Source organism: Amaranthus tricolor, chromosome 2, assembly GCF_026212465.1.
Source record: "Amaranthus tricolor cultivar Red isolate AtriRed21 chromosome 2, ASM2621246v1, whole genome shotgun sequence".
In the NCBI taxonomy this organism is placed as follows: Eukaryota; Viridiplantae; Streptophyta; class Magnoliopsida; order Caryophyllales; family Amaranthaceae; genus Amaranthus; species Amaranthus tricolor.
This window is the reverse complement of record NC_080048.1, coordinates 40,752,331-40,780,121: the sequence shown is the minus strand read 5'-3', so window position 1 is coordinate 40,780,121 and position 27,791 is coordinate 40,752,331. Positions and strand designations below refer to the sequence as shown.

Here is a 27,791-nt window from a genome sequence, read left to right as displayed (position 1 = left end):
ATTATAATAATATATTAGATTGTGTAAATGTCTAATATAATGAAGCAGAGTGGATATAGCTTAAAATACTATAGATTTTTCTTTTAGATAAAAAACATTAGTTATTTAAATCAATATTGGGCTTAAAAAACTTTCACAAATTTTGTCTCACTACTCACCATGAGATATTATTAAATTGGGCTAAATAATTTAACTAAATTTAATTTTATAAATTTACTTTCGTGTTTAAAATATATTTTTTAATGTTTAATGTTTAAGACATTATTTTCAATATTAAAATTGATACTTTAAGTATTAAAATACTCACTTTAATAGTAGAGTTAGCTCAAAATTTTATAACTTATAGGTGAGGAAACTTTTACTATATAAAAACTGACAAATATTAAGTTAATTGTATCTTGAACATATTTATGTAATATGTAAGTTATAAAAAATTTATAAATAATTCAAAAATGGGTCGGAATAGTTGGTTCTCAGTTGTCTCGAGTTGGAACAAATTATAGAGTTAGATCAAATACTAACAGTTCTACTTTGGAGTCAATGCATGTCAACGAATTCGCTATATTTTTAATTGGATTGCCTCAATAAATAACATGTATTTATATACTTGAATAACAATTTATAATGTCTATTTTTATTTCATCTAAAATTCATTCTAATTTGTGTTGAATGAGTGAATTAATCTAATTACCAATGGTCAAAACGTAACTTTTCATATAGAATAGAATGTAAATCATTTAGAGTTGAGAAAAGTCTTTAAATATAAAAATCAACGTATAAGTTTTTTTTTTAAAACGGAAGTTAGATTATGAAAAAAAAAAAAAATGGCATAATAGAAGTTATTATGTATTAGTTCACAAATTTTAAAACAAATAATAATATTCATTTCTTACGTGTGTTTGTGCTAATCGAAACAATAACGAGTCAACGATCATGTTTGACCAACACATCAATTCAATATATAATATTTCTTCCGTTTTGAAATACTTGCTATATTGCAGTTATTAACACTATTTATCGTTCAAGCTTATTTTATATATTGCGACTAATGTGTAAGAAAAAAAATATAATCAAGTGAGATATTGTTTGAATCATCTAATCGTATACTTTCATATAATATTAACTGTTTATAATTTTTAAGTGTACATAAATCATTATATAAATAATCAAAATAACATATTAAATTGCGTAAAAAATCAAATATAACAAATATATATAATCCAACGGATGAAGTATATAGTTTAATAATTTCAAGTAAGATCAATTATAACCAAATCTGATTAGATTTACTTATAGAAATCAAAAGTAAAGGATGGAGAAAGTAAAGATAAAACTATTTAGTGGACCAAAAGAGTCAAAAAGAGGAAATAAGTGGTCAAAATAAGTCAACAAATATTGATCAAAAAGATGATGAAACAAAGCATGAAAATTGAAATCTAAGGTTAGGACTCGATTAAACAAATAGATTCCCAAAATATAATATCTCCTTTCTTATTCAAATTTATTTTATATATTACCGTTCGAAATTTTGTTTAAATTGTTCAATTTTATTATATTAAATTTTTATAATATTTAGTTATGCATAATTTAAAATATAAATAATCAAAACAATATATTATATTGCATAATAAAGTGAAATATAACAACAATTATAATGAAAATATATTTTTATTATTGTTCGTTTAGGTTTGCCCCATCGTTCTTTGGAACATGATCAATCTATAACACCTCGCTTTTCATTTTTTACAATTTACCATAATTTTTTTAAAAGTTACAAATTAGGCTACGGGAAAAATATTTATTGATTTGTAATTCAGAAAATTTATGGGGGGTGTTTAGAAAAATAGCTTATTCGATAATTTTCAGCTTATTTTAATATAAATAAACGATTAGATAGTCAAACCATCTAATACTAATATTTGGTAAATTAGCTGATTGAAAATATAATTGTTATGAATAAGTTATTTTTAAACAAATTACTTATAGCATCGAGCTCAAAATTAATTAATAAAACTAATTAATAAAATTAACTGGTCAAATTAATCACTATAATTGACTATCAACTATTTGGTAATTCCGAAGCATCCACAATATTTACTCCAACTTACGCGAAATTCGATAATGGTTTGAGGATCAATCTTATAGGGACAACAAAAGAGTATTTAACTTTGGGAACCCAACAAGTTGGCGCCTAATTCCAATTAAAATAAATAAATTTCCCATCAAAAAACATGGAAGAAAACAGTACAAAAAGATGAATTTCCCAGATCCAAAGGCTCAAAAAGATGCTCTTGCATCATTTCCACCACTTTATTTACCTACTTTTTTTTTGTTTTTCTGTAAAGTTGCATGAACAATTCTTTTTATTCTTCAAATTTGTATTTTTTGTACAAAAATAAGAAGTGGGTAATGGAAATTTCTGGGATTGAACTTGCAGCATCTGTAGCTGTTCCTACTAATCATCAGGTAATTAAAAAAATTAAAATTTTTAAATAAAGTTAAGTTCTTTGTGGGTTTTATTTTTTGTTTCTGCATTTTTTTGGGTATCAATTGTTTTATTTTTGAGTGCAAATGATAATGATCATAAATTTGTAAATTTTTTTGTGTGGGTGGAGTGATCAGAAAAATATACATATTTTTTGGAGTTTAATTGTTTTTTCTGCATATTTTGGGGTTTAAATTGTTTTAATTTCTGGCTGGAAATACCACTGATCATAAAGCTATATGCTTTGTAGTGTTGTGTGCTCCTTAGTCCTTAATATTTGCTTTCATTTATTTCAAGAAAACAACTCAAATGAGAGCTTAAACTGATAAGTTGAAGCACTAAAATATATTATATACTTTATTATGACCCTCACACGAAAACCTTTTGAGCTGAAAGTGTGGACACTACACAATTTTCCCTCGTAACCTATTAATGAAATGAGGGGCGAATGAGAATTGAACTCATGGGTGGGGTTCTGATACCATGTTAAAGAAATCAGCTCAACAAAAAATTTAAGTTGACAGCTAAAAATATATACTCTATTAATTTCCTATTTATAGTAGTAGCATTTATGGTTATAACCCTTATTTCGATAGGGTTAAACATTCATAGTTCTTTGTTTTAAAATTATAATGCATTAAATTAAAATGACTTATTATATCACTTGCAATTATTATTTATGTAAAATTGGGGATGAAGTTTACCAAGTACCCAGAGTTAATCGAAAATAACCTCTTTGTTATAATCAATAACAAGGGTATGGTTGCGTACATTCGACAGCCCAAACCCTTGGTGGCTTAATAGCTAATGGCATCGGTGTTATGAAATATTGTATTAGTAGCATCTTTGTTTATATGCAGAAAATATATTATATTTTTTGGTGTTTAATTGTTTTTTTAAATTTTTTTTCCTTGTATGTTCTTGGTTCTAATCTTGTTTATTTTTTGCTAGAAAGGATACTGGCCATTAAGCTATGTATAATCTTTGTAATGTGGGTTTTGTGATCTTTAATTTCTAGCTTTCATTTCCTATTTGTATCTTTAATTTGTTTTATCCCTATACGTAGTTTTTATTATGTTTAGCTTTGATCTTTTTAGATTTAGAGATCCGCCCATTTGGTTATTAATAGTAAATGGAGTTATTAGTAATTACTAATGAACGTTAGTGTAAATTTGCAAGGAAAGGCCCTTTTCAATTCCCATGGTAAACATGTGTAATACTCTTAAATTTCTGTCACCACAAGTAGCATTTAATACTACATTTTCAAATGATAATCGGTGGTAATGAATTTATAAATAGAAAATGATTGTTCGGGTCAGGACAACCGTTACTATGGAAATGCCACTCTGACCTAGACCTTTTTATAATTTTCAAATAATGCCGCTCTAAATCAGGCTATGATTTTTTCACAAATTCTTTATTAAGACCGTCTCATCGTGAGACGACTTAATATGGACTGGCACAATTTTATTTCTTAAAAATTAATGAAAAAAAAAGTTATCTTGATAACTGTTGTGTAAGTTTAACTCAATTAATTTTATTATAAATCTAAATGATTTGGGATGCTTGTATGAGCCCGTTTCACGGACGGTCTCATACAAGACTTGCTGATGATTTTTTTGCTATGATTTGCATAGGATGAACATAATGATGAGAACTCTTTGGCTCATAATTCAAGACGTCCAAAACTATCTCATCTGCAAATTCCTACAAGATCTTTAGAGAATGCACTCTCTAATATAACATGTATCGATATACCTACCGCATCAAGTCCCTCGTCCACTAGATCAGGATTGCCTCCCAGACCTTGCTCAGCCGGGTTTAGATCGTCTGTGCGAAATATGCTCCCCCAAAGAAGCTTCTGCACAAAGACATTGACATCCCAGGATGGTGAAAAGACATTTCTCATCTTCTCAAACACACAGAAGTCAGACATTCCTGAGGAGAATCCTTCTACTTCGCGGTCATTTTCACTCAACAAGGTTTTCTCTTCCCCTTCAACCAAGAAGGCATGCTCATTACCAGTTACACCCATTGCTAATTCAGGTTCCAAATCTGGACGGGAAAGGGAAGTGATTCCTGTTAGCCATCATAATTGCTCAGTGAGTGTACTATTATATGAACTTGGACCATTTTGGTGTTGTTACTATATTAATATTTTTCCCTTTTTTTTTTTACTCGCAACACTTTGACTTTACACTGTTCACATGTTTTTCTTTGACCTTCTTTAATTAACTATCTTTAACAAAAAATATAGTCATGTAAAATCTTATTAGATTCGTTTCATACGTAGTTTCATTAAATTAACGCTTGATAATTGTTGAGGGCTTTTCGTTCAACCTTGTGACGAGATTTCGATTCTCACCACTTCCCTCCATCTGCTTGTAAGGATTTTTTTAGCCTAAATTCGAATTAAAAAAAGTGCACTGACATGTGTGTTTTGAGAAGTGTTTTAAGTAAAAAGAAATAGAGGAAGGTTTTGTCAGGAAGGATGTTAAAAAGCCATAGCCTCCGTTTGAATACTAATCATGGTTCCCATGTTGTTTTGTGTTTATGCAGAACCAAGCATCACAGTTGCACATGAAACGATCATTTTCTGTTCCAGTGAATGTCAAAAATCCAAGCCTAAGGCGAGTTGGTTCTACTGGAGGTGTAGTTCGCGTTCTTCCAGTGACACCTTATGAAGTAGAAGCGGGTAGATCTTTTCCAAATGATGTCACAGTGGGAGAAAGTGGTATGTGCATTGTGGTTGTTCTAATTTTATGCTTCTTTTGTTTTGTGACTCTTTTGTAATGTCTTATACCTTATTTTGCTTTGAAATGAGAATTGTTGATGATGTAATACCTTTGCTTGTTTTGTATTATTTGTTTTATATCTTTCCTTCTACCATTTTATCATTGTCCCCATGCACTATTCATCAGAATTGTTGTTACAACCATTGAAAAAATCACAGATGTTATCACGACTTGGGTATAACTGATTTTATGAACATCACAATGTGAATTGTTAACATGAAAAAAAAAACCATTTTATCATATTGAATCAAGTTTTCTACAATATATATGTAAAATAAAGCTTATAATAGACCTTTTAGAACCTAATACACAAGTGTGTCTACCATTAACATATAAAGGGACTCTTTGAAATTATTATGTGGCCTTCTTGGCGCCATTAATAGTTTCCAAAGCATTTGGCGACCCAATGATAGATTCCTATATTGCATTCCTCACATTGGTATAATTTTTTTGAAAACACCCAAAAAGCTGAATTTGCCTTTTAAATTGGGTAATTAGAACCTATCTCGTACCCCCATTTAGAACTCCCCCCAAAAAATTTCATGTTCTTTATAGGTCCTATTAGAGTATATTGGGGTGATAAAATCTCCTTACTCTACCTAATTACTCACATATACAGTAAGATGTGTCTATCAAGACATATGAAGGAGCTCTTTGAGCTCATTACTTGGTCTTTGAGCCCTGACTTAGAATTCTCCAAATTTTACCATACTTTGTAGGATATTTGGGGTGATAAAACCTCCTTACTCCTTAGTAAAGCCAAATTGCTCAATATACAATAAGGTGTATTTGACAAGTGATGCAAAGGGGCTCTTTGAGCTCATTATGTGGCCTTTTTGTTGCCATTTATAGTTGTCTAGGGCATGAGGTGACCCAATGAGGATTCCGATGTTGCATTCCGTCATTGCCATAACAATTTTGAAACACCCGAAAGCGTGACTCCTTTGAAATGGAGTTCTCATGACCTATATATCTCGAGCCTCGACTCATAATTCTCACTCTTTGTAGTTCCTATTTGGATATTTGGGGTGATAAAATTTCCTTATTCTAGCTAAATTGTTTACATATATACAAATGGCTTAATCCATGATTTTAGTAGGCATTATTCATCGAATGGTGGTAACAACACTACTTTTTGCCCAGTGGAATATGAGAGAAATTGCCTACTATCTGGACCTGAAATTTCTGAAAGTTGTTTACACTCATTAGAGGAGACAACTCTCTTTCTCACAACTAGTCTTTTTTACGGGCAAGGATACCTCACACCTGGACTCAGAGTTGTTTTGGGCATATGCAAGGTGCTCGGGCCCCTTAAATAAGGAGCCTCATATATATAAAACTATGTTAGCTTTTTGTGTGGTTTTTTTACTTGTTTTAAAGGCCCCAAATTTCAGGAATAATGTAAAAGAAAAATCACCTCAAAAAATGGTGTATTTTTGCACAACCTTGGTACTTGTTTAAGTGTTTGAGATTGATTTGTTAAATAAGTATTTGAAATAGCATGCAAATTTGAAATATTGGCTTTATACTACATATAATATGATCAAGCAGCTCTAGTTATTCAAACATTCACAATGACCTATAGAGTTTTTAATATATCGAAAACTTCACATATAGTACTACTCCCTCTGTCCTACAATGGGTGGTGTTATTTTTTCACATATTGTATTTGAAAGTATTTTGAGGTGAACACTTCCTCTTACTGTATTCTCTTTGGCCGTACTCCTCTTTATGGGTATGAGTTGCCGCCTTCTTTTCCTCCCCAGACCCTAATCATAGTTCCTATGAGCAGGATACACTAGGTATGGTGACGATGATGACGACTTCCTCGTAGTGTATTGTATATTTGTATCCTAACACTAAAACTCCAACAATGTAATATAATTTGTTTTTTTTTCTTTACGGTTTGCTAGGACATTAGCGAATCATGTGACGCTGAATCTTAATAATGTGCTCTCATTTGGTGTTCTAGGTAATAAAGACGCCAGTGAAGACATCCCAGAAGAAGAGGCGGTTTGCAGAATCTGTTTGGTTGAGTTAGGGGAAGAAGGTGTTACGTTTAAGTTGGAGTGCAGCTGCAAAGGTGAGCTAGCACTTGCTCACAAAGAATGTGCCGTAAAGTGGTTTACTATCAAAGGAAATAAAATATGCGATGTCTGCAAGCAAGATGTTAAAAATCTACCGGTCACTTTATTGAGGTTACAAAATCCTAATCCTGTCCAAACACGACCATCGACCATCAGAGAGAATACACAAGTACCGCATTACAGGCAAGTTAGTGATGACTAACTCACTCAATATGTGATACCTATATACTCCTTCTGTTCCCTTTTGTTTGTCCTATTTAGAATATTCCGCTTAAGAAGAGAGAAATTTGAACATAGTTTTTGAGGGACTAATAGAAGTTAAAATATTTGAAATCATGTTAGATTCACGATAGCTTTTATTAGTGGGATAAACTGGGTATGATGGATGAACTATGATAAACTGGATAAACTAGGTATGCTGGTACGATGCGCATATATAATATTGAGAAAACACGTGCTTTAAAAATTGTGCAAAAAGTTAACAAAAGGGACGGAGGGAGTAATGATTTAGGCAACTGCCTCCGCTCTCTGTCGTTTATTACCGGAAAATTGACGAGCAAACACGTGCGTTGAAAACACAGTTGAAAATTAGTATCTTTGCTTCTTTTGAAGGAAAACTCAATCATAAAGGAGTTGTTATGACAAATAAGATCTGATTGGTGCTTCTTAGGTGAACTTGTTGATTAAGTCTGATAGAATTTTCCATTATATTCTGTTTGCAGGGTCTGGCATGATATTCCGGTTCTTGTGTTAGTCAGCATGCTTGCATATTTTTGCTTTTTGGAGCAACTTTTGGTGGGTATTCCTTCTTTTTTAATTCGTGCATGTAAATTTTATGAGATTTTCGACTCAAACGTTTTATCTTGTACTTGATACAACTCATTTACCGTATTTCTACGATCATGCTCTTCCATTCCTAGACTATTTATAGCCAAATATTGCTATATACTATTTTGTACAATACAACAACAACGTTCCATTACCCCAATCTCTTTTAGTGGCTCCCGCCTTGGTCGGGTTTGGGGTGGTAACAAAGAGGTTGTTTCTGATTGACCCTTGAAAACAAACATCATCTGCAGCTTCACATAAATAAGAAGTGCACATAATTTGATAAGCCGTTTTTATAGTCCATTATAATCTGATTTTAAGTACTATATTGTACTATGATAAATTTTATTTGCTCCTTTTGTTCTTCTTAGTTCATGACTATGTTACCTTGTTCTAAATTGATTAAGGCTAATACTATCCAAACACAGGTTTCAGATCTCGGGGCACGCGCTCTAGCCATATCATTACCCTTTGCATGTGTTCTTGGCCTTTTGTCTTCCATGATAGCTTCTACCATGGGTAGGATTTTCAGCTCAAACCTATTGAGTTCACTTTATTATCTGTCTGATTATGTGATGTATGTCTCCTCTGTATGCTTATCCCTATCCATGTTCATTTTGGTTGGATAGAGCAGTACATAATTTACTGATGTCATTTATAACCTCTTTCCCTATTATTTGCCGTCTTTTCTTTGTTACATCTTCCTTGCGTGGAGTAAATTGTGAAAAATGCGGTAATGGTCGCGATTGCTGTAACGAAACGGTGATGCGATTATCGTAACGCCTAAATATCAATTGAACCATAAGATATGCCTTGATACGGCCCAAAAAACGGTTTTTTACTCCTTTACAATGTGGAAAATATCAGTTCATTTGTATTGAAAACTTTTACAACGCGCCATGCGATACGATGCGGCCTTGTTCTTACACTATGGCGTGGACAATCATGGTTTTAAGTACTAACTTTACGGTCCTTCATGGTCATGGAACATCTAGAATTGCCAAAAATCCCTATAAATCGAAGTCTTTAACACACGTTATCCTCACTCTTGCTGTCATGCACATCCTGAGAAACCTCTTGCACATTTTTAGGCTATTCTCAGCAAATCACACTGAACTACGTATTTTTTCAAGTTAGTATATGATTTCGCTGATTGAATATGCAAAAGGAAGCGAATTTTGAGTCAAAAGGCTTTGAAGTTAGGATATATTAATGTCATGTTTCAATTTTGATGGAGTAGAACTTCAATTTCTCGGTTCTTAGTGGCATTGTGACTTTCGTTTTCTGAAAAAACCTTCGTTGTTATGGATGATGCAGTGAACAAAGGCTACATATGGGCTTATGCTTCGTTCCAGTTTGCAATTGTAATCCTATTTGCTCATATATTCTATACATTAGTAAGAACACCTCTGCGTACTCTTGTATATGCAACATGTATCTTTTTGTCGAATATCAAGCGCCCTAACAAGGTTGTTTTTTGCATTCAAATACAGCTTAATGTAGCTGCACTTTTGTCCGTTCTTCTTTCGTCATTTACTGGATTTGGAATCGCAATAAGTACAAATGCCCTTATTGTCGAATATCTTAGATGGAGAACAAGCTCTACGCAACAATCTTCCCATCTGCCTGGTAACAGAGGAAGGCAACCAAGGCAACACCTTCGAGATCATCATCACCACCACCACCACAACCACCACATGCATCAGCATCAACAGAGATTGCATCAGCAACCCGTGCATGTAGAAGTGTCGTTGGGCCCCATGGATCATATCGGGCCATAAGTAAGGTCTTGTATAAAGTGTCGACAGTGCCAGATACATTTTGAAATGATGTTTACAAAAGGTATTGTGTACTTCGAATCACACATCTCCTTTCCACGTCGATTGTCATTTTTTTCGTGAAAAACCTTCCATGATATAAGCAAATTATGTGACGTGTTGCTAAACCTCTCGAAGCTTTGGTCCGTAATAAGCCTAATGATGTATTAATGCTGAGTTAGCGGGAAATTGTGTAGAAATTGGAAATTGGTTGACATTACTGCTCGGCTATTACATGTAGTCGATTTTTCACAATAATGCACACCTTTACTGGCTGTAGGTATGACCTTATGAGTTTATGTGAATCGATTGAAGACCGCACAGTACCTGGATATGACACCCATACGGCCATTCCATCAATGTACTGTCGATTTTGAATACTCGAAATATTGTGATGTTGGAGTATGAATGCAAGGCATTACTACCATCCAAGGTGACCGTGCCAAGAGATACAGTGTGCGCCTTCTTGCCGTGTTGTACCAGAAATGATTTTAAGGCGTTGTAGTTTTTTGTCATTTTTGACGTATGTTGTGTCGGGAAAAGATGAAGTATAGTATGTGTTGCCTATTTTCAGTGTATTCTGCTGCTCGGTTTGTTTTCCGATTTGATTGGCCCCAAAAAGTGATATTGTAAAATTTTGTTAGAGTAATGATTTGTTTTAGAGTTCCATTTCAATTGACATGATATTTGCGGTGAAATTACATAAATGTATCTACTGCACTCGTCATCATTTATCGCTAATAGCTTGTATTGTGCCTTCAAAGGAGGGGCGAGGACAATTTAGATGCAAGACGGATATTTAGAAAAGACGATACCTCTTTGTCTCTTTGAATTTTGCTACTTTACAGCCTATGAAAGTTGAACTGATATCGTTTTAGGTATATCATAACAAATTTAAAGGGCAGGAGTATAGTCTATGCAAGTTTGAAAATCAACTTTTGCCGTAGAATACTAAAGTAGAGTAGATCAACCCATTGGCCTGAATTTCAGATTATGGGCTTTCTAGGCTGATTTGGTGACTTTTCATTTATTTCTATTATCGTGTGGACTTGTTCGGGCCAGATTTGCAGGTCGGGCTAATTTGATCTACGCTCAAAGTTTCAGTCTCCCTTGATCAATTTGCACGGGAAAAAGACAAACGGAGACACCTTACTCGTCATATACACCTTTACAAAAAACACACTCATAATATAAACTTCCTTTGGAGTTAAGGAAGAAATAAAATTATCTTTATGAGGTCAGCATCACAAGAAAAACCTAACTCGAACCCTAATCAGCTTACACTGTTCAATAATGGCAAAAAGTTCGTTACAGACGCTATCATACAAGCCTAGAATGTGTATTTCTTAAAAACCTAAAGGATACAATTGGCATGGCATAATCTATTACTGTATAATAACGACCGTAATGTTGTTCGAACTGATCATCAAAGAAGCCAACTCAAAGATGTGGGCATATCAAAAGGGCAACCAAAAACATGTTTTCTTCCTCAGGGATGTAAAATGACACAGTATACGCTTCTGTCCATTAATTGACCCATTGGAGATGCGTATGAAGTTCACCAACTCAATGCTGCATTTCGATCAAACTCAAACTTTGCATTTTGATTAGAATACCATCCTCTTAGTTGGCTTCATCACCGCCTCAACAAACCTATACATCCAGCGATCTAGCATTCCTGCGGATATTAAAGAATTTGAAGATCCAAATCAGAAATAGAAAAGAAAACTCATCCAAAACATATTCCAGTATATTAATGTTGACGTGTTGATTTCTAAAAAAAAAATAAAAATTTGACGAATTCTTCGATTAAGACCGTCTGACAGTGAGACAGCTTAATATGGGGCTGGCCCAATATTTAATTAAAAAAAGCAGTTATCAAGTAAGTCATGTTCAGTTACATTTCAATTTAACAAATTAATTTCTTTAAAAAATTATTAAATGGGCAGCTTGTATGGGCCCATCTCACTGTGAGATGGTCTCATACAAGATTTGCTGAAAAAATTGTGCATCATCAATGTTTTGCGCAACACAGAATGTCTACGAGAGCTCTAGAATGCATGAGACTAACCACTTACAAAATCAAAATTCAGAATAGTATCGGATATACCTGTCAAAGCAAAGGTACCTCCCAGTACTGCACAAAGCCGAGTAAGGAAATGAAGAAAACTTCGGCGTTCTTCTCTGATTGTCACAGTGATAGGTGATAAATCATACAAGAAGTAAACAGCTGGAAAGAATGAAGCAAACATTTAGAAATATAGGAAGTAAGGTGAAACAAACGAATAACGAAAGAGGTAGCATATAAAACTGGTTCAGTGATGGCAACCTGGCCATGTTCTATCAAAATCTTTCATAGGTGAAAAGTACTCTGTAACGGAAAACTGATTGGTTGGCAAGACATCTTTTGAGATGTATCTGTACTCGGTAGGAACAATCTGAAAAAAAAAAATGGAATATAGTCATGTAAACCATCAGTCTTTTCTAACAAAATCAGAAAGAATTTAATGCTCTATTTGAAGGTCGGTTTTCTTATGACATAAGCTGCAAAAATAAACTCACATAAAATTTTCAGTAATTATTTCCTCAATTACTAAGAATATGTTTCTCAAGAGTCGCATACAAAATGCTAAGCCGCATCAAATCGTTACGCAAAACCAACCACTCAAACTCTAACAAAGATGGCCTCTATGGAAGCAGAATAATTTGAACTATTCATGGAGCGTTCAATTTGCCAAAATACTTCTTTTAAATCTCATGTAATGGAAATCACATGGAAAACCAATCACTGAATTACTAATAATGGATCATGAATGAGACGAATAACTGTAGAATTGTAATAAATACAAAGGTCAATCATCAACTATCACAAGTCACAACTTCAGACACACACTACAGTTAAATGACATGAATATAAACTAAAATCAGCTGAGGAGAAATACCACAGAATGCTCCAATAGAGTTATGAGGTACCTCACCTTGAGAACAAATTACTTTATAGGTAAGTGCACACATGGAAAATCACCAAGAAACTTGAAAATTAAAATTCAAAGACCCATATGAAATCACATATAAATGAACGCAGGAGATTTTTGACCATGGTTAGCCGTTAGCATGAGATACAAATGACTTTAGGCAACACATTGAATAAATATTTGTGCACATATGTTCCCCAAGGTATATCTTAAACAAAAGAAACATTACATGACGATGGAAAACATAAACACATACCTTTATATAGTACTTATAGGTGCCACTAGCACCACGTAAGATACGAGATGTCCCATCGAGGGGGTTATGAATTCCGGGATATTTTGGGCCAAATGATAAATCATGAATGATGTGGCTAACATTTACATGATTTGATCCATCAAAAATCTGTCAAAACAAAGAAAAAAGGTCAAAAATTGAATTCCTGGCTAGTCAATTTATCATGCAAAGAATAAACAATTTAATCAGCACAAGTAACTAAAATTCTTTCAAATATGCTAGAAGCATGTATGCTATTTCAATTTCGCTACCCTTTTAATAATTACTTCTTTTTTATGTGAATGTAAGTCCCTAATATTTTTTATATTTTATTTAGGGGCCAGTGGATGCATTGAGATGATTAGCAAGGAGAAAAGGTTCCAGCACACCAGCTCCAACACCTAGTCTCCTCAAGCCATTACCACATATCATATTCCTATCCGCTACCAGCATCTTATCCAGATAAGCATGGAACAAATGTATCCCCATTGAACAACAGACTAAAAGCCCTTCCCTATTTATGAATTCTTTACATATCATGTAGCTATAAGCAATCCTTCCACAGAAACAGACTCAATTCCTTTGCTCGTCGACATTTTGCGGCATACTTAATTATGAACATGGCTCTCATATTCCATTTATCAATTCGTAACCAATTTGTTAAGCTCATAACTAAAACTAGCTAATGGATTTTCCCGAAAATAATTTTCCTATTTGAATATAAAACAAGTCATGAAGTATACACTTTGTTCATGACAATCTCACATATTGATTTGTATTATTTCATTAACAGTCCCCATATAGTTAGAATTTAGATTTTAGCATTGTTCTTGTTAGGCATTGTTGTAGTTGTACATCAAAATAAAAGCCACTCTCATAATATATTCTCATAATAATAAGAGACACTCTCTGCTTCCATATCTTATATAAACAAGTAATATGAAACTTTATGCAAGTTAAACTCCTTTTACCAATCCAGAATACTTCAGCTCAAAAAAATGAAACCAAAAACAAAATCAAGGTTAAGCTGAGATATGAAAACACGTCAATTGCAGAAGTTGTACAACTCAAAGGCCTTACCATCTGAGCAACAAAAATGTTCAGTCCATGGACCGAGATATGGAAGTTCCCAGCAACCCTTTGCACATCTAAAACACCATACACCTGTGAAAAGAAACTCATCATTTGTTACATCACCACAGGTGAAGATTTCCACATAACCAAAGTTCAGAAATCTAACAAATACCCGACATCCTTCTCCATTAGCCATTGCCTGCTTAACTTTTTTGACCATGCTTTCAGTCTCTGCATCAAAGCTTTGCAGATGACTTTTATGTTTCAATTCCACAGGCTTATCTTTATGGTCACTATCCTTCTGATCATTGTGCTCATCTTTATGATCACCATCCTTCTGAACACCATGCTCATCTTTATGATCACCATCCTTCTGAACACCATGCTCATCTTTATGATCACCATCCTTCTGAACCTCGTGCTCAGTTTTATTATCACTATCCTTCTGATTCCCATGATCATCTTTATGATCACGGTTCTTCTGATCTTTAGGATCTTCATGCTCATGTTTATCATGACCTGCCAAAATGAATATACATTATTAACATTTCTACAACAGCCAAACTTTTCAAAGGAGTGAGCACACTACCAAACTCCACAAAAGAAAATTTTTAACAGCTCACTTAATCATAACTGTGACAGAAAGTGAGGAAACTTTATTAATGTTTTGAAGAGGATAGGAAAGATTTGGATAAGTCTGGGCATACTCTTTTATAAATGATGCATACAAGTTCAAACACATAGGCAAAAAATTTATTGAGGTCCATCTTAAATTGTTTTTTTTTTTTTGATTGAGCAGTTTATTTTTAAAATCTTTCAAGAATGAGAATCGGGTCCCTCACATAAGGTCTTGTGTTCAATTCGCACTTGACCCTTCCCCTTCCCTCAACCTACCCTATATTAAAAAAAAATTCAAGAAAGTGAAAGACAAAAAGTGGTTAAGTAACGTTTAAATGGAGAAAGTCACAACAAAGACAGAAAGATTCCAAAGTGGAAAAACAAAAGATCTGGCCGAAAATGGAAAAGATAGATAAACAACAAAGAATAGGGTAGTAATTGCGAACAATAAATTCATTACCATGGTCATGAGAGTGGTCATGAGAGTGGCCATGAGCATGCCCCTTTTCCACCAAGTCTGACAAATATTCAGTCCCAATGATATGGCCATCACTACTCAAGCGAAGCTGCATCATATCAAAAAGAGAATGTTAGGACCTAACCATCCATTTCCAATAGAAACGAGATTTAGTAAACTTTCCGGATGTTACGAATTATCTAACATGGTTTATTCATGTTGGAACATAGCCAAATGCATATAGAATCAAGGTTTATTCAAGTTGACAAATGATTAAGTAAATCAATCTACCATGATTTCTTTTCCTTAAAAGTATAACACTAGTTTGTAACGTAAATGTAAAAAGGCTAGTTCACTGAGTATTTGCCATATCTCATCAAAAGGACAGCTTTCCCATTAAAACAGTAAGTTCCAAGCAAAATACACAACTATAACGCACAAACATTTCAGAATAAAAAATAAACAGCAATCGTGCGTCACTGTATTCCTTGCAAGGCCAGGATATGCTTGAAATTATGAAATAATCACCCCTGCTACAACCATAAGTTACCACAACATTTGAGCTAAAGTCAGCAACTTTCCTTTGCAATCCAAGTACATAAAGGAGAAATACTGTTTTGCTTTTTTATCAACCTTGCAGGTGGATTCCTTTATTTTTTTTTCCTCTTATATAAACTATAGCAGATATTAACACCGTCATCAAGCAAAAAGTTAAAGGCTAATTAACAACCCTCAATTGCTTCAACTCAAAAAAATTTCTTTCCCAGTTCCAACCACCAAATCAATTAGAAACCAACCCCAACTTATTCTCCAAAAGGATGATGATTGTGAATGGTGGCAACAATCATGCTTAAGAAAGGAGGCGAATCTTCCAGCAACAAAGGAAAAAAATCTCAGCTTTCAACAGGCTGGAAGTTTACTAGGCAATAGTAAGCTTCTTACTCAGTATAATGCAGAAAACTAAGAAAATCCATAGCTCAAAGTTCGAGAAGCTCTTCTGCAATAGAAATACGGATTATTTCAAACAGTACAAATGTAGTGGTATAATAAGATGCATTTTAGGCCTTAAACATAAACACTTATGCTCCCTGACACATAACTCCAAAGAAAATTTTCTGCCTACAGCCCAACAATTACTCGTTAAACGCTTGTTTTTGAAATAAAACTATCATGATTGTTTCCATAATTTTAGAACAGGATGAACTATCCTTGCAGCTCATGAAGCGATTCTTTTGATGCATGACATGAACAAAAGCCTAATGACTAAAGAAGTTATCTGTAATGAGCCATTGAGCCTTACTAGTCACTGGATAAATTAGTCTATCAATGCAAACTGAGTTGAGTTGGTTTGAACTTTCAGATTTGAATACCATAACCCGTCTCATATTGGGGCAGTGAAACATGACATATGATCATCACAAGACTGGAAGTTCTGGCAGTCTCTTAATAACAATAGCAAGTTCTAGCAACATGCTAGGTAATAAATAACAGAAGGAGATAGTTTGTTAAAGGAAAAGCAAAGAAAAATAAGCATTCTCTACCTAAGGTAAAGACCGATCCAATCTAGAGATTTGCAAGGAAGTTAAAATCAATGAAACTTACTTATCATATTTTAAAATCTTGTAACTTGGGTTTTCATCTCTACTACTTCGATCAGAAAAAAATCTTGTCCAGCAGTGTTACAGGAGAAATAAGAAACAGAACCAGTATATTCATAATTCTAAGAGGGAAAAGAAGCTCCAAGATCATTATATCTAATATTTTGAACAATGAAATCATCTGAATTAACAAAGTAGGAAATCTGACTTCATACATAAGCATTCCAGCAACATTTCTGGCAATATTTTCTATTCAGAAAATAACAAACCATATGTACTTCACATGCCAACTCCACCTATCAACTATTGGACCACAAAGTCTTAACAGAATTTTTTTTTTTAAAAAAAAAAACAGAAGTGGAAGAGTGTGAGCCATTGTACAAACAATAACACCGACTATGTTGTGTAATTATAAAATTGAAAAGAAAAGCCTTCAAAAATCATAATATTAGATAAGAAACACATACTTTCCATATGTTTGTATCAAGATCCACCTCGTGCTTTCCAGACATATCTATAGCATCAACACTAAGAACTGCACAAATAAAAATCACTTAGGAAGAAATTGAAAGCAAAAAGACTGCAGTGTTATTTACGTGTGAAGGACAAGAATCAGAAAATTCAAACTGACCATCACATGGTAAGGAAGGAAATGTCATATTTATGTGTATTGGAAGAGTTTCACCCCGCTTCAAATCCACGGACATCTACAAAACAAAACAAAAAGACGCTTTTTAAAAGCAAAATCTACTAAAAAAAGGAAAGTCATGAAAACATAGGGACTGCACTACAAATGACTAACCTGATTTACAGTATAAGTAGTCAAATAATATCTTAACTCGTGTATAAACAGTGTCGCCATAATGACTAAGCCAATGATAGAAACTACATTGCAAAAGAGAATGGTGATTAGTGAGAAATCCATACAAAATCTGATAAAAAAAACCAGAAGAACAAAAAGAAAGTGACTACCAGGGTATAGGATGGCTGAACTGAACTTTGGCTCTAGCCCGTGGTGAGCAAGAGAGCCAATTATCAATTGATGGGCAAGAAAAGTTCTACTCAACGATATACCCATTAAACTATTTAGACAAAAGAAGTTCAATGCCCTTGCCCAAATGATCATATTACAAGCTAAAAATTTCCCCAACCTGAAAAAGAATATCTTTCCCCACCCCGCCCCCAAACAAAAGAGCCTCATTTTTGGAGTATTGGCTCCAGTGGTATTCAAAGTATCACATAGTCCACCATTAATATAATTCCCAGCCATATGAATACCCAATAGCATTCCCTCCATTTTCTGGTTTGTTGAGATCAGAGATGTTTCATTCATCATTTAATTAATTGGATCTTGCAACCAAAAGTCAAGGAAACTAGCTTATTACAAGAATAAGGCTGTAAAATCCAACCTTGCCCTCGGCTGCTAGGCAAGATCCATTTAAGTGCCATCGGGGTGATGTAATGTAGTTGTTGTATCCATTATCTACACACGAGTCTAAATTGAAGTAACACCATTAACTAACCCAAACTAACTGCACATTAATTGATTTAAAAAATAGCAAATCATAACCTCTCTTACAAAAGTTTATGTTAGAAAAACAAGAAAACCCATCCCAAAGGCTAATCCACTAGGTGAAAGAGCCCATTTGATCTATAACCCCTCATCGTCGTAGATGTCCCATGCCTTAAAATGACCTCAAATCTATCACTATCGCCCTATAGTGCCCAGCTTATCCCATGCCACCACTCCCTAGGCCATATACCATGTTTTAGCTAAGATTGGATAATTCATCCCAAAAGACTATCTAATAGGTGAAAGAGCTCATTTTATCTATAAATCCCTCATCAGGAGCCCAAACCTTGCAATGGCCTCAAATACTTCCAGTTTATCATACCAAAAACCAACACAAAATCCACAACTCCGGGTTTTCAACATTAATTCATAACCAAAAATCAAAATTAACCCAAGTAAAAAGAATCTAATTGGCCTAATTTTAGCAATTAAAATCACTAAACACAAGAAATCAAATCCGAAAAGAGGAATCACCAATAGCTCCTGATTGTGTCTTCTGCAACAAATGCTCTTCAGGTCGAGGAAACGCATCGAGTTTCTTTATAGCTTGCTTTACCCCCATCTTAAATTACCTATCCAACAATCAAAATTCTTACAAAAATGAACTTTTTCATATTGTCAAATAAATACAAATTATGAAGTGCGTAAAAACATTTTACATCAAATCAAAAATCGTAAAATGAATAAAAAAAATCAAGTAAATGGGGATGATAAAAAAACGTTAATTATTGTAGAAAGGGAAATTCTTACCGGAAATTGAGCGATTAAAGAAGCCGCCGGTAACGAGGAGAGAGAAAGTCGGTATGACGTAGAAGGAAGATCGTATCGGAGCAATAAGATCGATCTGTCAAAGAATTTAAGAACAAAGTTGACGTTGATTATTGTTTTTGTTTTTGCCGGCAAATTATCCCCTAATTTAGCAAAATTCTCATTTTAGGGTTATCATTTATTATTATTATTATTATTATTATTTATTATTATTATTATTATTATTATTATTATTATTATATTTTTTTATTATAATAAGATATATCATTTCATAATAACAGATTTTACGAAAAAATTAGTGGAGAGTCGAGCAACAAGCTGAACAAAGTTAGTTTCTATAAATATAGACCCTAGACTTGATGCTGCTAGAGTTATTAAAAAAAGGTGCAATCCTTAATAACATGTCGAATGCGTCTTTTCCTAGCTCCTTAAATATGGAGAAAATAAAGGGGATGAATTTGTAGCCATTATCCTCACACTTAGCGGTATATATCTAAAATAAAATTTCTAAAATAAGCTTTGGAGAATTTTAATTTTCAAAATAAGTGTCTTTGTGTTCGAGACTAAGGTCAGGTTTGTTCACTGTACTAACAACGAACAAGAGAAGAGAAAAAAATTTATTAAAAGCCAGATAGTATCGCAACATTTAAGGGACAAACAACAAATAATTTGTTCGATGTAATGAAAAGCGAACAAGCTTAGTTTTTTTTTTTTTTTTGTCCTTTATTATACTCCCTCCTATTCATCTTAAATGTTCCATTTACTTTATGCACTCTTCCAATGCACTTATTCAATCTTTAATATATCGAGTTATGTATAATTAAAAATTATAAAAAGTTGATATTAATAATCTTTACATCAAAACGAATCAAATAAGATCCCACATGACTATATTTTAACTTATAGATTAATAATAAAATGCAATTTAAGAGTGATAAATGAATAGTGTCTCAAAAGTAAATGAGACACCTAAGATGAATAGGAGGGAGTATTGTTTTTCTTTTGTTTGCTGTTAGTAATAAATAATAAAGTCGTGATAGATTTTTTATCTTGTTTGTTGTTAATAACGGCGATTAAACCTAACATTAGACTTAGATGCAAAAACACTTATTTTTAAAATTAAAATTTTTTCTAATTTATTTTAAAAATTGCTTTTTAATAAAAGATTATTCTATTCAATTTTTCGTGCGTGTAGTACAATGCAAATACATTATAAGAATGTTCACATTAAGCTTTGTTATTTATAAATTATTAAAAAAAACCATAAGTAGTAAAAGTAATAATCTTTCCATCGATTTTACATAGAACTTGTTTGCTTGAAGTTGGGTTAGCAATGGCGGATAAAGGAGGAAATGGGTTTTCCATTCGTAAGGGAGGTAAAGCTTCCTCTTCCCCTTACTAGTTTCATTCTTCTATGATGATTTCAATTTGTTTATCTCTTGTTTAATCATGCATTCAATCGATTCTTGTTAAAATTATTGAAATTTATAGTGAATTGGGATCAAAGAATCTCATTCTAATTGCCATGCATTTGTTCCAGTTTTTCCTTAATTGGGCTCTTATTCTGTTTCTCATCGATTTATCTTCCCCCATTTGAAACCCTATACCATTAAGATTCACAAATCACAATCATAGTGCAAAAATACGGTTTTGGATTTGGTCACAGAATCACAGTTGGATGGTTTTCATTTTTACGATATGGTCATAATACGGTGATGCGGAATTGTTTTTCCACTAAGATTTAAATATGATTTGAAGAAAAACTTTAGCTTTTTGAATTTCAAAGGGAAAATTGTTGGTAGAGTAAATGTTTGTGGGTTTTGGAGTTCTTTTATGAAATACCCAATAATATATTTTTCATAATTTAATACAAATTATGAACTTCCCTTTAAGTTTTTGATGAATAGTTTAATTATTAAGGTTTTTTTCCAAAAAAAAAAAGTTGTGGTTTAAATTGGACTTGGTTGGATACTTGGATTCTTGCTTTATTTTCAGTCCTGCAATTTTTTGTGAGTGAGCTGTGAGTGGTGAAAGTCAAGCCCTTTCCCCTCAGCCCTACAAAATATGACATCCATGCATTTCTTATTTGCAAGAGTTTTCTCCATAGTTGGAACCTACCCCTCTTTACCAAGCAACATTTCATTACTGAAATTGAGAGAGGTCATTCATTTTTTTGTGGGTGAAGATCTTCAGAAGTTATTTATACTATCCAAATCAAAAGCAAGACAAAATGGGGTCATTGGTTGAAAGGAGAGAAGAAATGTGGGTGGTTTTCAGTGGTTTACTGTGTATTTTGTGGAAAATGGATGCAATAACTAACATCTACTTTTAAAATCGATTAGAATGGACGATGATTTTTTTTCATAGGTGAGATGGTGGCACATCTATTGCAATCAATATCTCTAGTAAGAACATTTCACAATCTTAAACACCATGGAATATAGAAATGCGATTGTAGACTTGAGGTAGCTAAGCTTTCATGGCCACACCAATTACCTTTTGATCCTTAATGAAATATGAGATTGTGGTCTAGCCAATAGACTTTTTTGGTTTATGCTAGTGCTATACATTCAATGGTAGTGTTTTGATACATTTTATTTTGGAGGCAGATGCAACTTGAGTTTGGGTTTTAGTTTCTTTAGGCTGTTGTTTGATGGACTTTATTTGGGCTCATAAGCTTTACTTAAGGGCTATTGGGTATACACTTCGTACTGCAGCCCATATTATGGTAAGGCGAGAAAAGTCTTTAATAATCTGTCTGGTACGTTAAAGCAATTTTAGTCAAATTTTAGTCTCTAATAGCATTGATGCTCCCTTGGTTCCACCCGTGAATGGCTGCGTTGAAGTTGCAAAGTATTACCTCAAATTTCCAACTTTGAAACTGTGATTGCTTCCTGGACACTCTGACCCATCACCCACTGCAATTGGTACTTGGCCACTGGCTACGCCTATCGGTAGTACCTTGGTCAGTTCATGTAAAGTTAATTTGTAGCATGCATATACCTGTAAGTAAGCTGTTCTAGGTTGGTTTGAGCTCATATCAGAATGTCGTTGCTTGTATTCTTCTATTTTGGTTGAGTTTGGTTCACATCAAAGTTCTATGTGTATGCGGTATGTCTTCCATAATAGATCGAATTGATGTAATTGACATGTTCTTGTGGACAGTGTCCTTTAATGGAAGTTTTGATGACTCTACTGGATTAAAGAAGGGAAGGAAAGTGCAATTCAGTAATCAAGGTACAATCCTGTAGACCCGTCAATCTATTTTTTAACCTTAAGCTCAGTTTTTTTAGTTTTCGTTGTCAATTTGAGTTGGTAGATGTATTATTTGTTGAATTTGAATGTCGAAACTTATTTGTGTGCTTGTTTGTTAGTCATAATCAGCCGTTTGGTAACTAGCTAGCCTTACTGAATTGTTTCAGTGTATTTGCCCTAGTGTACGTTGTGCTTCTTTTTTCAAAGGAGGGAATTTTCTATTTGTTTCGTTTTAAGTTTTGTCTAGTGCCTGTTCACTTCACCTTATTTTTGCTGAACTTTTTTTTTATTGAATTGAACTTAATGTTGTTAAACAAAATTGATTTTTACTAACACTTTTGCTAACATTGTGTTTGGATAACAACTTAACGAAGAAAAGAAATGAAGAGAAGGGGGTAGGAAAGGAAGGGGAGGGGTAAGGAGACAAAGTGCACCTTGTTTGTTTAGAAGGAAAGTGAAGGAAAAAGGAAGGAAAATCAGTGTTTTCCCTTCAAATCTTTCCGCTTTAGGAGACATTGTATTCTTAACAAAATTTGCCCATGTATTCCCTCCAAACCCCTCCCCTCCAAATCCCTCCCCTCTCTTTTTGTTATCCAAACAAGGGATCCTTTATCCTTCCAAATCCCTCCCCTTCATTTCTCTCTATCCCAACCAATGTCACATGATTTGCTAATCACGTCACGAATCACGAATAAAAAAAAGCGAATTATGGTCGGTTTTAGGCTATTTTTTGACCATTTTGAGCAAATCGTGAATTCGAAAGGCGAACTAACTAGCGAATCATGTTTCATTGATCCCAACACAATGTAAGTGAACTCTTGTTTTTATTGTTTCCCGTTGTTTTTCATCTTTGGAGCTACCAATGTTCGTTGATCTAAACTTATATTTCTTGAAACAAACTTATTTTGATTGAACTTAATTTTTTCTGTTACTGCAAAAAAAACATATTCTTTCATCTGGTCTAGTGCCTGTTTTGTTGTGATTTTATTCCTCAAAAAGTTATGAAATACTTGTATCTGGTGGAAACTGATTCAACCAACCTCTTTAGTTAATCAAGAGTTCCCTGCAAACATCTCATCAAACTCTGGAGGAAACTTACAAGGTAATTGTCATCTGAAATCTGAACTTATATATGTTCCATCCTTGATTTTACACGTGGATTTTCTAAAGATTTGAATTTTCTCTCCGTCTCTTTTTCTCTCTATAGGTGATCCGGATAAAGTGGGCAAGGGAGGAAAGGGTGTGAATAGTGGCAAGAGTTCTGGCCGGAAGGAACCTGCAAAATATGTACTCAATATTCAGTCAGGTGTGTACATAGTCTATAGAGCCCTGATTCTTTTTTTTGGAAAAAAAAAGATTTTTATTAATCAAAACCGACCAATTTCACCAATATCCAACTCAAGGCTAATTACAGTCGACAAATTTTTGTGAAGACTTCTTACATGTATTTGCCTCTAAGAATTTGTTTTGTGAGCTGAAAATTTTATTTTGTATCTGATTATAGAGCTTCCAAAGAACTCCCGGTGTGTGATGGATTGTGAGGCAGCAGATATCTTACAAGGAATCCAGGAGCAAATGACTTTTCTCTCTCGAGATCCAACCATCAAACTTCCTGTGTAAGAAGCTATGCTTTAACTTACTTTCTGAACCTCTATCCTTTTTTTGGTATATTGTCTTTAAGTTGCATTTACTGGAGGATTCTGTGAGGTTACGGTTATATTTGAATTCTATATCATAGTGCAAAAATGCGGTACAGTGATGTTGTAACATGAGCGATGCGGTTATCATAATGTCAACTGAAAGCGTGACATATATCTTGAAACGGTCTAAAGCGCTGGTTTTTTATACCTTTACATCACGGCGAACATCAGTTCGGTTTTTTAAATAACCTTTACATTGCAACCTTGTTTTTGCACTTTGGCCTACCCAGTGAAACATAATTTGCTTGTTAGTTCGCCTTTTGAATTCGTGATTCGCTCAAAATAGTTCAAAAATAGCCTAAAACCGACAATGATTCGCTTTTTTTGATTCGCGATTCGCGAGGTGATTAGCGAATCACATGACACTGGGCCTACCTCAACATTCTTGTTTGGTGGCTCCTTAGCCCTTTATGTGATTGTTAAGACTTGTTGTAAACTTATCGTTATGTAACCTACAATTCTTCCAATATCAGATCATTTGACAAGGGACTACAATATGCAAAAACCGGAGCACGATATTCTAATCCCAAGACTGTTAGAAAAGTTCTTGCGTATCCTTTTACCCGATTATTTATTCTACATGACTATAGCCATGATTATCAAAGGTTTTTCCCTTTAACTCGTTAAATAAGGACTCTCAAGAAGCACGGAGTTTCTGATGCCGAGGTTAGATTCACAAAATTTTTCAACCGAGAATCGAAGATGAAAGTTTTTGCTAATGTTAACACTTTCCGTTTCAGATATGCATTATTGCCAATACTTGTCCCGAGACTGCTGAAGAGGTTTTTGCCCTGGTTCCTTCCCTGAAGGTACGCTTTTCATGCAAACTATAGTATTCGATATCTACTACGGTTATATTTGAATCAGATACTCATTTATCAATTTTTCTTGATAGACCAAGAAAAGCAACCTTACCGAACCACTTGAAAACATCATAGCCAAGCTGGTTAAGTTGAAGTTGCCAGCGGAAACCTTTAAAGACTAGGGAGAAATGGTAAGTACGCACGTTTTTGCTTTTCTCGATGCTCTTCTTCGAAATTTAAATTTGCGGAGTCGTTCGTCATTGTGAGGTTTCAGTTTTCAGTTTTGTACAAGCTATAAACAAGTTCTGGGACACTAGAAGATCGACTTTCTAGTTTTCTTTTGTTACTTTTTAAATTACGTTTTTGGTGAAATCTACTTATAAGCTCACATCGTAAACAACCTTTTATTATCACTAATGAATGTTAGGGGTTGTGTACAACCGACATTCCGACCCCTCAAACCCCAGTTACACGGGATCCATTTTATGTCGTTGGGGTAATGGAATGTTTACAAGAGCATTGCCACTCTGAGATTCTGATGCCTTGTTTATTTCGCATCTTTTCTATTTTGCAGTAGTAATCAATGCTAGAAGCATAACGAGCTTGGCTTCAGTACGTATGTGTGGATTCGTTTCTTCTACTTTTAATCAGCATTTGGTAGTTTGTTTTAGTTTTGAAAACAATATTAGGTTTTATTGGATGCGAATCCTCAATCCTGAACTACATGTAAATCCTAACTGTATGAACCATCCATTTGTGAACCTGTTCATTGCTCCTTTGAAGTTCTTGTTTAAATTCACCTTGCATGCACTTAGTTTTGTCTCAAGCACCATTGCTTTGCACCAACTTCATTTGACTATCATTATTATTATTATTATTATTATTTTTGTAATTTTTTTAATAGTTATTGCCTATTCTAAATTAAATAGCATCTTTATAAATCTTTAGTATTGTATCTCTCTTTAAATTTGCTATATTACGTAAAATAAAGCGAAAGCTTTTAAATAAAAATGTGGTAAATTTATTGCACAATTTGTAGTAACAGTTTTTAATATAATATAAAAAATTTAAAGGGATAGAAAAAATAGATAAGAAGCTATATTAGTTGTGGTGTTATATCAATAATAATATTATTATAATGCACCATTAGTTAATTTTATGCCAAGATATTTTACTACCTAATTAATGATTTATTAGCATTATCGCATTATATTTTCTTTTAGGAGCCTAGGTAAAATACTTCTAGTTGAGGAGTGTTCCCATATGCTTTTTCTACTCTTTTTTTTCCATATTTTTTTATTTGGTAAATTTGTAAAAAATAATATAAATTATGACTCATTTATTCAAAATAATCTTTAATATTGATTTGGAGTAGCATTTGCATAATAATTCAAAGTATGTTTCTTACAACTTAGAATGAGATCTCATTTTTATTCAAAAGATATGGTAATTAACAAGAAATCTTAATGAATAACCGGTTACAATTTATATATATAAACAACTTTTTTATTTTTCTATTAGTAGTCTTGTACACAATGTCATGTCTCCATCTGCAGCCACAATTAGTAAAGGAAATTAAAAAATAAAATAAGGTTTATTTTTTAATTACACACAAAATATTTGATTGAGAGTTTCTTTTTATATATAAACAAATGCACTTTCTTTTTATCACCTATCAATCAAACACGACATATTTGGTTTTGCGAGTTCCTAAATATTTAAAGATACTATGTCATTTTTATATATCCATAAACCAATTTGATTGTCATTTTTCTATGAACATTAGACCATTCGATACCAATATAATTTTGATCAAATGATCAAAATCATTGTCTAGGTAGATTTCCCTTTGAAGGGTTGGAAAAAACATCTTCGTTAGTTTTCTCTAATGAAATTGCGTACACCCGATCCCAAACTCCACTCTAGGTGGAAGCCACTTAATAGCCTTTTAGTAACTTCAAATAGGAGCATATAGTTGTAACGTTTTGATATTCCAAGCACATATATGTAAGCCTAAAAGCATAGAAGAGCGGGACAAAAGTTGAGTGACGTGTTTCTGAGCATGTTCACATAATAATTTCGATCGTACACGACATCTAAAAAATAAGGGCATTATATACTAAGTAACACATATTCTATTCACATATATCTTAAAACATAGCACATTTGTATTAGGGTTAAAAGCTTTGAGGAGCACAACAAAATTTTATTTCTTTCTGCAAGTCAAGGGTGATTTCGAGTATGTGTAACATGTACTATCATACATACACGATTCTTAAAAATAAAGGCTTTAAATACTAACTAATGTATATTACACCCAAATATCTTAAAATAGAGCAGGTAGTAGAATATTTTGATATTCCAAACATATTTATCTAATCAATATAGAAGAACAAACCTAAGCCAACATCCTATGGAGGTCATCTCTAGCTTCTATGATTCTTTCTCTTTCAGTACTCTCCACAACAAAGATAATACAACCTTGACCATTGTGGATGAAGTGTTTCCACAATGATCCATTATTTTAAAGTATATTCACTTGTACATAGTAGAACAAAAATTTGATGAACAAAAATTCTTTCTATAGTAACCCATTATGTTTATTACTTACACAAGCTATCACAATTTCCTTACACAAGCTAACCTTCTTCTACACTCCAAACTTTTTACACATTCACTTACAC

At 33.4% G+C, this 27,791-nt stretch overlaps 3 protein-coding genes across 5 annotated transcripts; 2 read left to right on the top strand and 1 right to left on the bottom strand.

Annotated features, from left to right (window-relative positions):
- Nucleotides 1-2,157: 2,157 nt before the first annotated feature.
- Nucleotides 2,158-11,000, top strand: LOC130806125 (uncharacterized). 3 transcript variants are annotated; one of them, XR_009040261.1, is made up of 9 exons: nucleotides 2,158-2,466; nucleotides 4,123-4,587; nucleotides 5,045-5,219; nucleotides 7,253-7,550; nucleotides 8,090-8,162; nucleotides 8,624-8,714; nucleotides 9,513-9,592; nucleotides 9,689-10,037; nucleotides 10,293-11,000. XR_009040261.1 is itself a non-coding variant. In XM_057671070.1 (8 exons), exons 1-8 carry the CDS (start codon nucleotides 2,350-2,352, stop codon nucleotides 9,974-9,976), a joined length of 1,587 nt encoding a protein of 528 aa, XP_057527053.1. In that variant the 5' UTR covers nucleotides 2,158-2,349; the 3' UTR covers nucleotides 9,977-11,000. The 3 variants fall into 3 exon arrangements, 2 of the variants coding, with proteins under 2 accessions (XP_057527053.1, XP_057527054.1); XM_057671070.1 differs by having other exon boundaries at nucleotides 9,689-11,000; XM_057671071.1 differs by lacking the exon at nucleotides 2,158-2,466 and adding an exon at nucleotides 2,519-3,476 and having other exon boundaries at nucleotides 9,689-11,000.
- Nucleotides 11,001-11,179: 179 nt separating this feature from the next.
- Nucleotides 11,180-19,498, bottom strand: LOC130806126 (uncharacterized). Its single transcript, XM_057671072.1, has 12 exons — nucleotides 19,332-19,498; nucleotides 19,056-19,153; nucleotides 17,811-17,893; nucleotides 17,640-17,715; nucleotides 17,476-17,543; nucleotides 15,414-15,519; nucleotides 14,508-14,854; nucleotides 14,342-14,425; nucleotides 13,244-13,390; nucleotides 12,342-12,450; nucleotides 12,123-12,242; nucleotides 11,180-11,690 (listed from the first exon to the last, which is right to left on the bottom strand). The coding sequence occupies exons 2-12, from the start codon at nucleotides 19,141-19,143 to the stop codon at nucleotides 11,620-11,622; spliced, it is 1,299 nt and encodes a 432-aa protein (XP_057527055.1). The 5' UTR covers nucleotides 19,144-19,153; nucleotides 19,332-19,498; the 3' UTR covers nucleotides 11,180-11,619.
- Nucleotides 19,499-20,575: 1,077 nt separating this feature from the next.
- LOC130806124 (DNA-directed RNA polymerases IV and V subunit 4-like) lies at nucleotides 20,576-25,906 on the top strand. The gene is made up of 10 exons (XM_057671069.1): nucleotides 20,576-20,725; nucleotides 22,515-22,586; nucleotides 23,653-23,706; nucleotides 23,812-23,910; nucleotides 24,109-24,220; nucleotides 24,778-24,855; nucleotides 24,937-24,970; nucleotides 25,045-25,113; nucleotides 25,200-25,298; nucleotides 25,682-25,906. Exons 1-9 carry the CDS (start codon nucleotides 20,683-20,685, stop codon nucleotides 25,287-25,289), a joined length of 651 nt encoding a protein of 216 aa, XP_057527052.1. The 5' UTR covers nucleotides 20,576-20,682; the 3' UTR covers nucleotides 25,290-25,298; nucleotides 25,682-25,906.
- The last annotated feature ends 1,885 nt before the right edge of the window (nucleotides 25,907-27,791 follow it).